Source organism: Neltuma alba, unplaced genomic scaffold (genome assembly GCF_004799145.2).
Source record: "Neltuma alba isolate B1F8T4 unplaced genomic scaffold, ASM479914v2 tig00000577_pilon, whole genome shotgun sequence".
Lineage (NCBI taxonomy): Eukaryota > Viridiplantae > Streptophyta > Magnoliopsida > Fabales > Fabaceae > Neltuma > Neltuma alba.
Window position 1 is genome coordinate 1 of NW_021632102.1, and position 13,299 is coordinate 13,299.

At 34.6% G+C, this 13,299-nt stretch overlaps 3 protein-coding genes across 3 annotated transcripts; all 3 read right to left on the bottom strand.

The window, feature by feature from the left end:
• Positions 1-1,856: 1,856 nt before the first annotated feature.
• On the bottom strand, positions 1,857-3,562 carry LOC114740864 (cytochrome P450 71D10-like). Its single transcript, XM_028929114.1, has 3 exons — positions 2,816-3,562; positions 2,560-2,661; positions 1,857-2,372 (listed from the first exon to the last, which is right to left on the bottom strand). Exons 1-3 carry the CDS (start codon positions 3,560-3,562, stop codon positions 1,857-1,859), a joined length of 1,365 nt encoding a protein of 454 aa, XP_028784947.1.
• Positions 3,563-5,354: 1,792 nt separating this feature from the next.
• On the bottom strand, positions 5,355-6,014 carry LOC114740827 (cytochrome P450 71D10-like). The gene is made up of 2 exons (XM_028929077.1): positions 5,994-6,014; positions 5,355-5,870 (listed from the first exon to the last, which is right to left on the bottom strand). Exons 1-2 carry the CDS (start codon positions 6,012-6,014, stop codon positions 5,355-5,357), a joined length of 537 nt encoding a protein of 178 aa, XP_028784910.1.
• A 348-nt stretch (positions 6,015-6,362) lies between these two features.
• On the bottom strand, positions 6,363-7,105 carry LOC114740836 (cytochrome P450 71D10-like). The gene is made up of 2 exons (XM_028929085.1): positions 6,521-7,105; positions 6,363-6,428 (listed from the first exon to the last, which is right to left on the bottom strand). Exons 1-2 carry the CDS (start codon positions 7,103-7,105, stop codon positions 6,363-6,365), a joined length of 651 nt encoding a protein of 216 aa, XP_028784918.1.
• Between the last annotated feature and the right edge of the window lie 6,194 nt (positions 7,106-13,299).

Sequence of the window (13,299 nt, forward strand, 5' to 3'; positions counted from 1 at the left end):
AAAGAAGATGTTTATGACATTTTGAAAAAATATATTATATTTTTTATAATTAACTAACTTACTTAATTTTTTTTAACTTGATCAAATTAGTTAAATAGTTTTTATATTAAAACTGAAAGAATATTTTGTAGTTTGTGTGAAATGGTAATTTATTTCTTGCAGAGAGATGAGGAGAAAAAAGGGATGGTGGTGAGAATTTATGGGACCAAACAAAAGGACAAGCCGGCAATCATGTTTGGTGGGGTCGCTTGGATTTTCTCGTGAGTAATTAATTTTTTTAATACCAATTAGATTTTTTTGCCAACGTAATACCAGTTAGATTGAACAAAACGAAACAACCCAATTTGTTAAAAGAGTTTGATTGATTACCACATTTGATTCTTAATATAAAACTAAGACAATTACTTTGAGAAGATTAAAAAAATTAGTTAAATTAATTAATTATAATAAATGTATGTTGATTTTTTTAAATTACTCTATTTAATTATGTGTATTGAAACTATTTCTTGAGGAGAGTGTTTTATAATTAATAAGAATGTTTTAGAAAAAATTATAAATTTGAGAAACAAAATAAAAGTATTGTATTTAGAACTAAATTTAATATTAAGTTAGTTCTTATATTAAAGACAATAAGTAATATATAGATAGGGATTCCCCTGCAATCGCTATATTTTCCTTCTCCCTATCCAAAATATCTACTAGAAAAAAATCCTTGGTCAATAGTACAATAGTATAAGCCATTATTAATTATCATTTTCTTGTTATTCATTGGTGGCATACATTAGATATCAAGAAAAAAGAGAAATGTGAGGCAAATTTGAACAAGAGAGAAGGTGCAAAATTTTCAATTTTAAGACAAATTAGTGGCCTAACAGTAAGCGTGATGTGGACGGGGCGCCTGCGTGAAATACAGTGACCTAGTATATCATTCCCACTTCTAAAGAGGGGACACATGCGTGTCAAGCTGAATAACTAGACTAGCTAACTTTAGTTACTAAACTAAGATAACAGTGAAAATCACTTATAAATACATTTTACATAAACTAAGATAAATCGTCACCTTTGAGAGGTAACTTGGATAAAGAGAGTTTGCCGCGGGATCACAAGATGAGGCACAAGAAGGTGAAGATTTATTTAGTCAAGTGAACATATAAAAATTGATAACTATAAAGAGAAACTTGAAACCTCCCTTTAGCTTAGATCCACATGAAATGTAATCATTAAGCCGGTAGGTTTTTGCAAGGATGAAGCTAGCAGAAGGTGAAGATGATGGCAACGAAAGCCAAGTTACAAGGTTCTGTGTGGTGAAGTACGCCTTTTATGACACAAACACATTCTTTTTTCCTTCACCCTGATTTTTTTTCAACGGATCTTTTAGCCTGATATGCCATATTTCCAACAAGGTTTTTATATAGCACTATATTATACTCCTTGGGAGCTAGTTTTGGTTTGGGGTTTAATTTTTGCCTTAAATATAAAATCCGTTTTCTGAATTTATAATTTTTCCCTCAAAATATCCTAGTTACTTACATGTCTGAAAGGGGTCTAATCAATAAGATGATGATCTAGTTACTACATTTACGGCACAGAGATAAAAAGTGACACATTTTAATGTGGTAAAAGTGAAAAGACTAATTTAAAATTTTAGATAAAAAGAATTTGTTAGGAAAACTGTTATGAGAGAGATTGCTTCTTATAAAAATAGACAGATGGAGTATAATTTAACACAATATATATTCAATGCAAAACGATATTTTTTATTCATAATTTATTCTGGCTTCCACAACATAGGTTCAAGGATACATAAAATCGGCCGAGATATCATTATTCGTAGAATAAACACGTACGGTATAAACTCACGGGGAATAGCCAATAGGAGCTAAAATGAGATTATTTTTCTTCCTTACGAAGCCACCAAACGACTCATTCATGTCCAATTCCTCAGGCCTCATCCCCTTTGGTAGTTTCCAATCAAAATGATAAAGTAAATTGGAAAGTAACAATTCTAAAATAGGCATTGCAAATGTGGATCCGGGACAAGTTCTTCTTCCGGCACCGAATGGGATATACTCAAAGTTTGACCCTTTGAAGTTATAATCAACCATCGTATTGAGAAACCTCTTTGGTTCAAACGTCTCTGGATCACTCCAATTCTTGGGATCTCTTCCGATGGCCCAAGCATTAATGATAACTTTTGTCTTAGGAGGTATCACATATCCATTAATTTCACAACTCTCACTACTTTCTCTTGGAACCAACAATGCTAATGGTGAACGTAGCCTTAGAGTTTCTCTGATGACAGCATTTAAATATTTCAATTGGTGAAGATTTGATTCATCTACGTATCCTTTGGCTCCATAAACTCTTCTTACCTAATACAGAGTCAATAATAATTTTCAAGGATAAGTCAACTCGATAATTTCAAATTTATAAATCAATGTGAATAAATTAATCAAATAAAATATCATTAGATACTATACGAGTAATATATGTTTGTATACACAAACAACCACAAAATTTTGATGCAACATTCAAAATTCTAGCTAATTTTATCTATACCTCTTCTTGTGCCTCTTTCATGACCTTTGGTTTTCTGAGTAATTCTGACATCGCCCATTCTGTTGTAGTTGCTGTTGTTTGAGTTCCAGCAAAGAAAATATCCTGAAAATGGGATTCATACAATTAATTAGAGGAATGTGTGTATGTGCATTTATGCAATCTGAGTATCAAAATAAATTACAAATTATGTAACATTCAATATGATAAAGTGCATCTGGCCAAAAAAGAATATGATAAACTGCATATGAAGACTAACTTTAAGAACAGCTTTAACGTTGTCAAGAGATAAGGGGGTGTCAAAGTCCTTATCCTTTTGAATCCTGAGAAGAACATCAACAAGATCCTCCTCTGTGTCTCCATCATTATTTCTTTTCTTTTCTCTGTGGTCTCTGATAATGTCATCAAACACCTTATCTCCATCTTTGTGCACCTTCATAATTCGAGCTCTCGTCCCAGTGATGACGCTGATAAATTTCAGCGACGGATACAAATCAGAAATTGATAACCCAGAGCTTAGCTTTATCGATTGCTCCATAATTTGCAGCATCTGGTCTACGTTCTTTGTCTTTGTCCCAAAGGCCGTTCTCGCAACTACGGAATTCGTGAGCGTGGAGATTTTTCTACTAAGGTTTATGAAAGAGCCTTCATGTTCAGCAATATTCCTTACGAGTTCTGATACCTCCTCTTCTCTGATCCTTCTGAATGATTGAACCCTCTTTGCTGAGAAAATCTCCGAAGTACCGATCTTTCGAAGTTGCCTCCAGTAGTTTCCATATGGGGAAAAGATGATGTCTGTGCTATCGTAGGCAAAGATATCAGAGGCAAGAATTCTGGGTCTGTTTGCAAAGATCTGATCATGGTTCTTCATTATTTCTTTGGCATATTCTGGTGAAGACACTATGATATGAGAAACTTGTCCAAGTTTAAGGTGCATGAATGGACCATACTTATTCGCAAGATTTGCCAGAGAACGATGAGGTAGTGAGCCAATGAGTTGATGCATATTTCCTATGAGAGGTAATTTCCATGGCCCTGGAGGTAGGGTTTTGATAGATTTTGTGGAAGAAGATAGTTTGTGGATGACAAAGAAACAGCAAAAGAAAGTGAAAAAGATGATGGAATATGGGATCTGTACGTCCATATTGAAAGAATGGTAATTAAAGGTGAGTAGTGTGAGATTTTGCGTTGTTAAGCCCGCCTTTTATAGGCAAGAATTGTAATTTAAAATTTCTACGTAACCATCGACTTTATGATTTTTTTCCCTTTACTTTTCGCTCGACGTATGTTTTATGCCATTGAATTTGCTACCGTTCAAACAATGTTTATTTGAAGTTTTATATTATGATGTTGTTACTTGTTGGCTAACGAAGAAAGATTCCCACGAATTAAGGTACATGCATGCAGGGACGGGGCTGCGGAAGGGAGATGGAGAGAAGCCGCCCCTCCAGAAGTAAATGATCCGCTCCAGAAGTAAATGATCCTCATTAGTCAAGTGTTTACTGTTTTGATGAAATTTAAATTTAAAATTTTTTAATATGTAATTTTCTTGATAATAAATTTTTTGTGCTCCTCCAGAGTCTTATTTATTATTGATGGGATAAAGAATATACACTCTAATTAATATTTTGTACGGAAATTCCTTTCTTAGAAATTATAACTTTAATTTAATACAAAAATGCAATTAACAAGCCACTATAAATATACTCTCTCCCTCTTTGAAGGAGGGAAATTCCTTTCTTAGAAATTATAACTTTAATGATGCGCCACTATAAATATACTCTCTCCCTCTTTGAAGGAGGGACTTTCTTTTGATATTTATGGTATGAATAAATTATTAAGAAAAGCATTTTACAAAAAAAAGGTTTAAAAAAGCAGCTAATTTATAATTTTACACACGAAAAAGATTCAAAGCAAAACGATTTTTTTATTCATTTCTGGCTTCCGCAACATCGATTCAGGGGTAACTAAAACTGGTCGAAACATTATTGAAGCAACAAATCAAACACATAAATTTAAGTAAAAATATATAAATATTTGTTGTCATTAATTGATTTAAGATCTTTAGTTTATTCACATCAACTTTGACATTTTTTTTCCTACCAATCCCAACATGCATACCTTTGAATAACAGTGCATCGGCAATGTGGGTACGTTAACCCCGGCCGATTTAAATCACTGACCCTTGATTAATTTAAAATTAAAGGGCAATAGTGCAGCATCTGATTCAAATTAAAATATTAAAATTAATTGTCTGTAGATTAAGTCCACGAATCTTTAAATTTTGCGGGTCTCGTTGCTTAATCAACAACCATGGCATCTTGTTGAATTCGTTTTTAGATTATATAGCACACACGTACAAATTGTGATATTTTAATCGAAATAAATAGAGTTAGAGTTTTTTATACAAACGAAAAATCCGGGTTACCTTTGAATTATATTACAATCAATCTTGTTGAATGAAATTTTAATTATTGCTAATAAATTTTGAATATTATTGAATAAAAAAATAGCAACAAAAATTTAAACCTATATTTTATCAGTTTAATGTTAGGTAATATTGCAGAGACTTGGAGAGAACTAATAATAAGAAACAAACAAATCGTTTACGCAATTTTAAGGTTTATTTTGCTACTCTCTTTTCTGAAATTAAAAAGCATCCAATTTATAATTTTCCACAAAATAAATATTCAATGCAAAACGATCTTTTATAATTTATTTCTGGCTTCAACAACACACATTCAAGGATATCTAAAACCAGCTAATTAAAGCACTATTCAGGTACTAAACACATAAACTCAAGGGGAATAGCCAATAGGAACTAAAATCAGATCATTTTGCCTCCTTACTGCGGCACCAAATGGCTGCTCCATGTCCAATTCCTCAACCTTCATTCCTTTTGGTAGTTTCCAGTTAAAATGGTAAAGTAAATTGGAAAGTAACAACTCTAGAATAGGCGTAGCAAATGTTGATCCAGGACATATTCTTCTTCCAGCACCAAATGGGATATACTCAAACTTTGAACCTTTGAAGTTGTATTCAACCATTGTATCAAGAAACCTCTTTGGTTCAAACTTCTCTGGGTCAGTCCAATTCTTGGGATCTCTTCCAATGGCCCAAGCATTAATAATAATCTTTGTCTTAGGAGGTATCACATATCCATTAATTTCGCAACTCTCGTAGTTTTCTCTTGGAGCTAACAATGGCCCAGGTGAATGTAACCTTAAGGTTTCTTTAATGACAGCACCTAAATATTTTAGTTGGTGAAGTTGTGATTCATCTACATATCCTTTGCCTCCATAAACTCTTCTTACCTAGTATAAAGCCAATAACAATACTCATGTACAAGTCAACTCAATAATTTCAAATTTATAAATTAATGTAAAAACACTAATAATTATGATACGCAACATTCAAAATTCCAGTTGTATCGATACCTCTTCTTGTGCCTCTTTCATAGCCTTTGGGTTTTTGAGCAATTCTGACATCGCCCAATCTGCTGTAGATGCCGTTGAGTCAGTTCCACCAAACATGACGTCCTGAAAAAGGAATTCACAGAATTGATTAGAGGAATTGATGAGTGTGTGCACTTGTGCATTTTGTGTATAAAATTCAAATTATCTGACATTTATTAATATATGATAAAGTGCCCACGAAGACTAACTTTAAGAACAGCTTTAATGTTGTCAAGAGATAAGGGGATGTCAAAGTCATTATTCTTTTGAATCCTGAGAAGAACATCAACAAGATCCTCCTCTGCATCTCCAACGTTATTTCTCTCCTTTTCTTTGTGATCTCCAATGATGTCATCGAAAACCTTGTCTCCATCTTTTTGCAACTTCATCATTCGAGCTCTCGTCCCAGTGATGACACTGATAAATTTCAGCGACGGATATAAATCACAAATAGATAACCCAGAACTCATCTTTATCGATTTCTCCATATTTTCCAAGATATGTTCTACATTCTTTGTCTTTTTCCCAAAGGCCGTTCTAGCAATTATCGAATTCGTGATTGTGAATATATTTCTACTGAGGTTCATGAAAGAGCCGTCATGTTCAGCGATGTTCCTTACAAGTTCTGATACCTCCTCTTCCCTAATCCTTCTGAATGATTGAACCCTCTTTGCTGAGAAAATCTCTGAAGTACCAATCTTTCGAAGTTGCCTCCAATAGTTTCCACAGGGGGAAAACAAGATGTCTGTGCTGTTGTAGGCAAAGATATCAGAGGCAAGAGTTCTGGGTCTGTTTGCGAAGATCTGATCATGGGTCTTCATTATTTCTTTGGCATATTCAGGTGAAGAAACTATGATATGAGAAAGCTGTCCCAGTTGAAGGTGCATGAAGGGTCCATACTTGTTTGCAAGATTTGCTAGAGTACGATGAGGTAGTGAGCCAATGAGTTGGTGAAGATTTCCTATGAGAGGTAATTTCCATGGGCCCGGAGGTAAGGTTTTGATCGGTTTTGTGGAAGAAGATAGCTTGTGGATGACAAAGAAAAAGCAGAAGAAAGTGAAGAAGATGATAGTATAAGGGATCTGTATCTCCATATGATCGTTCATGTACTGAAAGAATGATGGTTACTTAAAGTTAAGTTCGAGGTTTTATGTTTTCAACCTACGCCTTTTATAGGCATGAATTGTAATTTATTTTGCAAGCTACACTCTCTCTTTTGACGTAAATTTTATGCCATGGACTTGCTACAGTAGAAATAAAGTACTTATTGATATGAAATTTATATTATCTCATTTAATAATTCCAGAATGTCTCCATCATAGTCAGTGGGATAAAAAGCTGCCAAGTGCTTCGTATAAAAAAATTATATTATTGAATGACAATGACTTCAGATCACAACTATAAAAAAATCAATTAAAATCAATTAATTTATCTGTCGTACGATTCATGTGGCTTTTAAATCATAAACGCCAATTGCAAATCCCTAGTGAAAGGTGATTATCGATGGTGGCGAATATAGTGGTCCAGTTTTTTTTTTTGGGTGACGTAGTGGTCCAGTTTTTTTGTGTGGAGGAAATATGGTGGTCCAGTTTGAAATATATATATATATATATATATGTCGGCCATTTTCATCAAAATATCAAATAATTCATCCCCAGAAGCAAGTACACCTAATTAATTTTATACTCTAAGAATTATTCACCTAACTTGAGCATATAAGTATTATTACTCTCTTTTCTTACAAAATAATCTCATCTTGACTTGCTAAACAACCAAATTTTCGATTGAATATTCTTACTCTCTTTTCTTACAACAGAATGTCGTAGTATTGGGCTAGTGAATAGGTCTGAGACGAAAGGAGGATCTCTCACAGATGACAACAATCTATTGGAGGCATATCTGGTTGGAATCTAACAATTTTCCTCTTATCTTTCACACATCCTTGAAAGATTCTGACCTGCACAAAACATTCTGTCCTTCTTTTGGTGATTTTTTTTTTGTCGGGCTAATGACTTTGGTTTTTTAATATACATGGGAATTCACTCATCAGTATAATTTACATCTCTGGCCTCTGTTTCCTTGGCGAAACTATATTGTGCAGCAAGCTATGGCAGAGTCAACTCTGTTCTGATTTCCAAAACCTATTTAGGGTCTGTTTGGCAAGCACCCCAAACCATGGTTTGGGGAAAATGCTAGCCAAACAGCCTCTGAAATATTTAAAACCATGGTTTGGGGGAAACCATGGTTTTGAACCCCCAAACCATGGTTTCATCAGAAGCCATTTTCTTCCGCTTCTGGCTCCAATTATTGAAGGTTGATGGTGGGCCCTCCTCACATGACCGAATAGCCCCGGCTTCAATTATCCTCTGGCTTCAATTATCTTCAGTTGGTCGAAACTTCAGAGCTCCATTCCAGTCGGTCCAAAGTATCTTCAGAGCTCCATTCCAGTTCGGTCGAAACTTCCTCTAGCTTTCTTCCCCACTCGGTCCACCTCCTCTGGAGACGCTTTCGGTTCCATTCAGAAGAAGTCGCCATGCACGGTCTTCCTTTCCCCCTTCGATCTTTCCTCCTTAACAGAACGAGTCGCCGCCCGTGAAGAAGTCGCCGTCCAGCCATGGTTTGAAGGTGCCGGTGAGAGAAATCGCAGCTCGGCGGAAGAAGATCGTAGCTATCAGTTGTGAGTTCTGGCGCTCAGGTTCGCTCTGAAGCATTCGGCGGCGGTCAGTGTTCCCTGGCTCTTTCTCCGACGCTCAGGTAAGCTGGCTCAGATCCGGCATTTATCCTCTGCTACTCGATCTCTTCTGTTAATTTCATTGTCAATTGAGATCAATTTTCATTTGAGTATTTGTGGATTCTGGATCACACAACTTGCAAGCCAAAACCAGAGCAGCCTCTGTTTCTTCCTCTACGGGCTGCGACGTCGAGTTGTTAACCGGGGGGAACCGTAGCACGATGGGGGAACCGTAGCACGATCAAAATTCGGAGTGAATGGGATTTTTGTGAAATCAATTCGGATCAGATAAGAGATTCGAAAACAAAAAAAAAACTACTTTTGTGGAACCGATAGATTAAAGTTGTATAAATATGTCCGGTTGGTTTGAGCCTGATATATGGTATCTTCGGTTGGTTGATAATCTGTGAATTTGTTTTTGGTTCTGAGATCTGTTTATCTAGCTCCACGTCTCCTTCACCGGACTCTCATACGCACAAATATAGCAAATGGAAATCTGTGTTTAATATTTGTAGTTTGCCGCCTTATAATTTTTACGAGCACTCAACGTTGATGATGACCGAGCTGTCTAAAATTTTGTTTTATATACTCTGCATTTTTTAATGTGCATTGAACTTGTCATGGTTTGTCGTCTGACCGGGGTAATTTTTTTTTTCAGTACTGGCTTGGGGTGTTTGGTGGGTGTTGGTTTTGCTTGGTTGATAGTTATTGTCGACGTTCTGCTTCAGTGGTGGGTTGATTTTCATTCAAGGATTCATTTGTGTAGCTTGGTTTATCTGATTTCAGTCAGAGGATTGGTTTTCGGTCTATTCAAGTGACTAGTTTTTCCAAAGACATATATTTGTAATCCTTATGTTTTATTTTTCGTAATCCTGTTTTCAATAAAATTATAGGATGTTGTATTTGTGGTAATTAAAATTAATTTATTTAATTTTTTTTAGTCATGAAAGGAATGGGAACATAATTCCATTTTATGTTGGATTAAAAAAATTAATTACTTGTTATAAATACATAGATTGAATTTCTTTTTGTTTTAAATAATAATGAAAGAAAGAAAAATGTTAATATGGTATTCATAGTTGATTTGGGTAACAATGACACTTGTTATTTCAATTAATTTTGAGTTGATTAATTTGTGATGACTAAAGAGCTGTAATTGTGATATAGCATAATGGGTAAGAATACGGTGAAAGCTTCCTGGGACCTACGAACCACGAAAGTGTTTATTGACCTATGCATTGAACTTGTGCGACAAGAGGAAAGAAAAGGTACTAGCTTAACAAAGAAAGCTTGGGATATTCTTGGTGATAAATTTACTGCCAAAACTGGAAGAGTGTATGAAAAAGCTCAATTTAAGAATAAATATGATTCCCTACGAAAGGAGTGGCAGACATGGGATAGACTGCTTCGTGAGACAGGATTGGGATGGGATACTGAAAGGAATACTGTCAATGCAACTGATGATTGGTGGGAGAGAAAAATAAGGGTAATTATTGAACCTTTTGATCTTACATTTTCTCTACTTGTTAATGTTTTGTGTATATTTACTGTTTTTGGAATATTTTATGATATTATTGGTGTATAATGTGCAGGAAGTTCCAAACTACGAAAAATTCAGAGAAAGAGGACTTCAATTTAGGGATCAATTAACTCAACTATTTGGGAGTGTGGCTGCAACTGGACCACAAGCATGGGCACCTTCTTCCATGATGCTTCCAAGTGAAGAACACTGAATGAAGATTTGGAAGAAGGTCCGAGATAGTGATGAAATTTTAGGTGCACCAACTGGTATAAGTGGGGAATTTAACTCAGTGAACTTCAATGACAATAGTGGAGGTAGTGGGGGCAACACTAAATTAAGGTAGGATAATAGTGGTGGGGGTACGAGCAGAGGTGGGAGTCGACCTAGTAGTTCACTGGGGGTCAGAAGGAAGAGTGAAGTCATGAAGAAACGCACCTCTCCCTCTATGAAAATAGCGGATGCACTTAGCAAGATTGCTGAAACAAATATTTCTGAGGCTGAGCGTGGAAATGAGGTCATTTCACGAGTGGAAGCTAGAAGGTTGGAAGAAGAAGCGCGTGCTTATGAGATTTCAATTAGGGGAGTCCTGTCTCACCTCAAAACAATTCCTGAAGTTGTCAGTGATCCTGATTTCTTTAGACGGTGCACACAACTCCTTATGGAACGGCCGGAGGCACGGGAAATTTATGCAGCTCTGAAGGATTAGAAGGAACAACTTCTGCCTATTTTGGAGTTTTACACTAGGGATTTATGACTTGTTTATTATATTAGACAGTTCCATATGTGTATCGTTTTATGTGACTAGCGGGTTGTTATATGAATCAAACAACTCTGTAACTTTTATAAATGTTTCGTAATTTCTATGTAGGAATTCTAAACTTTATGTGTATGTGCACAGGATAAAACGAATATGGATGATGAAATTAAACATGTGGAAGAGCATGCTAAGGGACAAATAAAAGGGTTAACAAAGTTGCAGCATTGGTCGGTGCATACGCTACTTTGAACTTGTGTAAGGAGCCTCGGCATACAAGTGCTTATACAGGTAGCTTATGGGTAAGGGATGTTTTACATGGCAACCCCAGTCGTTGCTATAACATGTTTAGGATGGAACGGGATGTGTTCTTAAGTCTGGTGGAACAATTGCAACAACATGGTCTAAAAGAAACTAAAAATATAGGGTTACATGAATCAGTTGCAATGTTTTTACATACCGATGGCCATGCACTTAGTAGCAGAATGCAACAAGAAAGATTTCAACATTTAGGGGAGACAATTAGCAGACATTTTCATAATGTCCTAATGGCATGCTGTAGACTTGCTATGTCTAATATCAAACCAAAAGATCCAACATTCCGGCATGTTCATACAAAAATTCAGTTTGGTAAGTACTGGCCTTTTTTTAAACATGCTATTGGAGCAATTGATGGCACACATGTTTCCTGCGTTGTCAGTGCAACAGATCAAACTAAATTTATCTCTAGGAAAGGAACAGTGTCACAAAATGTCATGGCGGTTTGTGATTGGGACATGTGTTTTACTTTTGTCTTGGTCGGATGGGAAGGTAGCGCACATGATGCTTGGATATTTGATCATGCCCTCACAACTCCTTCAATGAACTTTCCCCATCCACCTGAAGGTATTTTTTTATTTCCTACATTTTTTTTATATTTAGCTTAACAATAGAAACATAATTTACAATAATTTCATTTTTTATATAGGAAAATATTATTTGGTGGATGCTGGATACCTAACACCGAATGGATATCTCGGCCCATACAGACGGGAGCGTTACTATCTGCTTGATTTTCGAAGGACATCTGGGTTTGAAAATGACAATGAGATCTTTAATTATTTCCATTCAAGTTTAAGGAGTACAATTGAAAGAACTTTCGGAGTTTGGAAAAAAAAGTTCGCAATCTTACAAAACATGCCATCTTATGATTTTGAAACACAAGTTAAAATCGTTTGTGCAACGATGGCTATACATAATTTTATTAGAACGACATCTATTACTGATCCTGGATTCGTTCAGTTGGAAGAAGAAGGTACTTATGCAGAAGATGATGATGATGGGGTTAGATTTTCACGTATACATTCATCAATTCAATCTTCATCTTACATGGCTCAGGTTCGTGACAGCATAAGAGACGAACTTGTTAATTCAATACGAGGATAGTAGTCATGTCTTATTTATTTCCTTTTATCATAGATTGTAATATGTAGTTAAAAACAAAACCTATTACAAATGCTTTGTATCGATGCATCATCTTAATGATTATGACACTTCTTTATTTATATTTCTTTTATTAATATTATACCTTATATTCTCAAGCTAATTATTACTTACTTGAATAATTAATAAATTATTTTAAGACGTGTTTATTCTATTTTATCAAACAATATCATCCCATTTTATGTTTACAATCTTCATGAAAAATACATGACTTTCTGTTTGCAACAAAATAATTCATCTTCTCTAAAAATATTTTTCACTCTTATATTTTATGAATATATATGTGTGGTGACAATTAATTAATTAATTGTATTAAACATCAAAGGTTATTATACATGTAGTATGTTATTACAAAAAGTAGTTGTGAAAAAATGTTATGGGATTTCACGTTTACAATCTTTAAACAAAATTAATATTTTTCTGTTATTAAAAAAATCATTTTTCTATAAACATATTTAATATTATGTTTTATAAATATATCTACACATATTAATTATGTATTAATTATATTATCTTATATATTATTAATTATGTTAGTAAAAAAAATTTCATTAACAATTTTATTTCTTCAAATCAAAATAAATCATAAAATCTATCCCTTATATAATTATCATATTAACTTATACCCTTTTTGGTAATTTCCACATGTAAAAAGTACTTCTGGTAATAACTATCTAAACACTCTCACTTCTCAGAATCACTTTTTCTCAGAATCTATTCTCCATAGAATTTATTCTCCACAGAATCTATTCTCTAGAATCACTTTTCCAAACCACGGTTTGGTTTCATCCAAACACAC

Bases quoted from the DNA above. Each gene is read 5' to 3' on its own strand.
- LOC114740864 (XM_028929114.1), bottom strand. From the start codon at position 3,562: ATGCATCAACTCATTGGCTCACTACCTCATCGTTCTCTGGCAAATCTT. The intron at 2,662-2,815 runs GTTAGTCTTCAT...TCCCATTTTCAG, and splicing joins ACGTTAAAGCTGTTCTTAAA to GATATTTTCTTTGCTGGAAC. The intron at 2,373-2,559 runs GTATAGATAAAA...ACTCTGTATTAG, and splicing joins TGAAAGAGGCACAAGAAGAG to GTAAGAAGAGTTTATGGAGC.
- LOC114740827 (XM_028929077.1), bottom strand. From the start codon at position 6,014: ATGAAAGAGGCACAAGAAGAG. The intron at 5,871-5,993 runs GTATCGATACAA...GCTTTATACTAG, and splicing joins TGAAAGAGGCACAAGAAGAG to GTAAGAAGAGTTTATGGAGG.
- LOC114740836 (XM_028929085.1), bottom strand. From the start codon at position 7,105: ATGGAGATACAGATCCCTTATACTATCATCTTCTTCACTTTCTTCTGC. The intron at 6,429-6,520 runs GTAGAACATATC...GAAATTTATCAG, and splicing joins TTGGGAAAAAGACAAAGAAT to TGTCATCACTGGGACGAGAG.